This window comes from Cystoisospora suis, assembly GCF_002600585.1.
Source record: "Cystoisospora suis strain Wien I chromosome Unknown contig_11658, whole genome shotgun sequence".
Taxonomy (NCBI): domain Eukaryota; phylum Apicomplexa; class Conoidasida; order Eucoccidiorida; family Sarcocystidae; genus Cystoisospora; species Cystoisospora suis.
This window is the reverse complement of record NW_027164422.1, coordinates 592-3,062: the sequence shown is the minus strand read 5'-3', so window position 1 is coordinate 3,062 and position 2,471 is coordinate 592. Positions and strand designations below refer to the sequence as shown.

Here is a 2,471-nt window from a genome sequence, read left to right as displayed (position 1 = left end):
CATCTTCTTCCCTTATCAGTTGCCTTCTCTTCTCTCTCTCTCTCTTTTTCTTTTCCTTCTTTCTCCTCTTTCTCTTCTTGGTCTTCTTCTTCATCCTACTTCAAAGCTTTTCTTTACCCACCGTCATGCCGTGTACTGTCAAGTTAAGGATCTTAGGTGCAAGAGGGTTTCCTCCCCCTCCTTCTTCTTGTTCTTCTTCTCCCGCCCCTCCTCCTCCTCCTCCTCTCTCTTCTTCTTCTTCTCCCCTCCAAGGCTTACCAGCTACCTCAGCAGGCATAGTAGGGCGACCAGCAGGAGCAGGAGGGACAGGGGGGGGCCTATCGTCAAGAGGAGGGGGAGGAGGAAGGCTGGGATGGGGAGGGAGGGGAGAGGAGAGAGGAGAGAGAGGGGGCACAGGGAGGTATGAGATGGTTGTCGAAATCTCATTGGGACCCTACTTCCAAGATCGAACGAATTGCTGTAAGTCGATGATTAAAAGAAAAGACATAGATTCAACATACATAGATACAGTCGAAACACATAGATTCAAAATAGATCAATTACAGATAGATAGATTCAAGATAGATTAACTAAAGATAGATAGATAGATAAATAAACAGATAGATAGATAGAGTCAACATAGTTAGATAGAGTTAACATAGATTGCTTCAAGGTGGACAGAGTCAATATAGGTAGATAAGTATATGAAAATTTTCGTCGTAGCACATGCTAGATATAGCGGAGGGCGAGAGATTCGGTGGATGTTGGAGGTGGAGGGGGATTGACTGATGAAGGTATGCACTCGTCACTAGATAGAAAGACATAGAAACATGCAGAGATCTACGTGGCATGTCTTGGATGAATACCGACACATATATCGATATCTATCTATCTATATATACCTTTCTTTATCTATCTACCTTTGATGTATCTATCTATAGAGTGCTCTGGGTATAGGTTTGGATATCTGTGGTCCTACCAGCAACATGGCTGAACGTATATATGTTTACATCGTTCTAAGAGTACATAGCTCTACGTATGTCTCTACATATTCGTGTATCTGTAGATACATAACTTCACACATATGGTTTTTCTGCCTACAAGAAAAGACCGTTCTTGGGTGTATAGCTGTATGCATACGGATGTGCATCTGCTTACGATTCCCCCTCATACCTCTGCTCAAGCTCGTCTTCTTCTTTTGTTCTCTTAAATTCAGTGGTATACTGTACCCACTTATTCACCTGTCTATCTATCTATCTATCTATCTACCTCCTTCCTCTGTCTTTCTTTTTCTCTCTCTTACTCGCGCTGTATCTCTTTTTTCTAAGGTGTCATAGCCTCTTTCCTTTTTCACTCAGACTACTTCTTCTCCACCCCCTCTTCTTTCCTGCCTTTCGCATCTCAAGGAATGTTTGCTGGGGTTTATTCTTCCCTTTTCTGTCTTTTCATCGATTCTTCCTTTCTTTCTTTCTTCAGCATCTCTTGTATATCTTCCGTATCCCCCGGGTGCCGTTCCCTTTACCCCCTTACTACGGTGTATGTACACCTGGAATGAGACGTTTCGCATCGAGCTAGCAGATGAAGGAGCTTTGCAAACATGGCCGTTAAAACTGGAGACCTTTCTTCGTCCTTTATCTTCTTCAAATTTACGTAGTCCGCAACAGCAGCATGCACTGAATGAGAAAGGCCTGTTAGATCACTATCCTTCTCGTTTCTCGCCTTTCGCAAGATTTCAGCCTTCCTCTTTTCATTTCCCCCGTCCAACTAAAGGCCGCAAAGATAGAGAGGGAGATAACGGCAAATCTCATCGTGTAGGAGAAGGAGAGATATGGAGTGGGGCATGCTCTCTTCACTTTCCTTCTCCCCGTCGTTTGAAGTCCTCATCTTCTTTCTATCCTTTCTATCAAAGAAAGACTTCCCGTTTCTCTTCATTTCCTTCGTGGCTATCTCGGCATGTCTCTCAGCCTCTAGCTGCTGCTTTCTGTAAGAAGAGACCATCTCTTCACGTTTTCAAAAGAAGACAATCTCTTCGATATTTTGGAACAGAAGGAAGAGGAAGAAGAAGATTTCTGCATCGATCCCAGACGACTTCACAGCATCATCCGACAACGGAAGAGAAGAAGAGGGGATTCACGACGTCTTCACGCCGTCAGTTTTATCCGGGGGGTGTCTATACACCTTATCATAAGTCGACTCTACGGGGAAGAGAAGAGGGAAGAGAGAAAAGAGGAAGAGGAGAAGGGAGAAGATGTCCTTTTCTTCATCCTAGCTGTTCTCATAGTAATCATAGTGGTAGCAGTGCAACGGCAGGAGGAGGTAACAGTAGTAATAGTAATAGCTGTGGGGGATTCACTTTAAGAGGGGGGAGCGCTTTTCTTGATTTAGCGCTCTTGTTACGTGAACGAGATGGAGAAAGGAAAGATCCAGATCAAGATGAAGAAGAGGCAGAAAGACCTAGGAGGAGAAGGTGTCTTTCTTCTTCTTCGTCTTCA

General features: G+C 44.0%; 1 protein-coding gene across 1 annotated transcript; it reads left to right on the top strand.

The window, feature by feature from the left end:
- Window positions 1–23: 23 nt before the first annotated feature.
- CSUI_011424 (uncharacterized protein) lies at window positions 24–2,471 on the top strand (the record flags this gene model as incomplete). Its single annotated transcript, XM_068071522.1, has 2 exons — window positions 24–459; window positions 1,456–2,471. Coding segments are annotated over exons 1-2 (1,350 nt in total), but the record flags the coding sequence as incomplete, so codon positions are not given.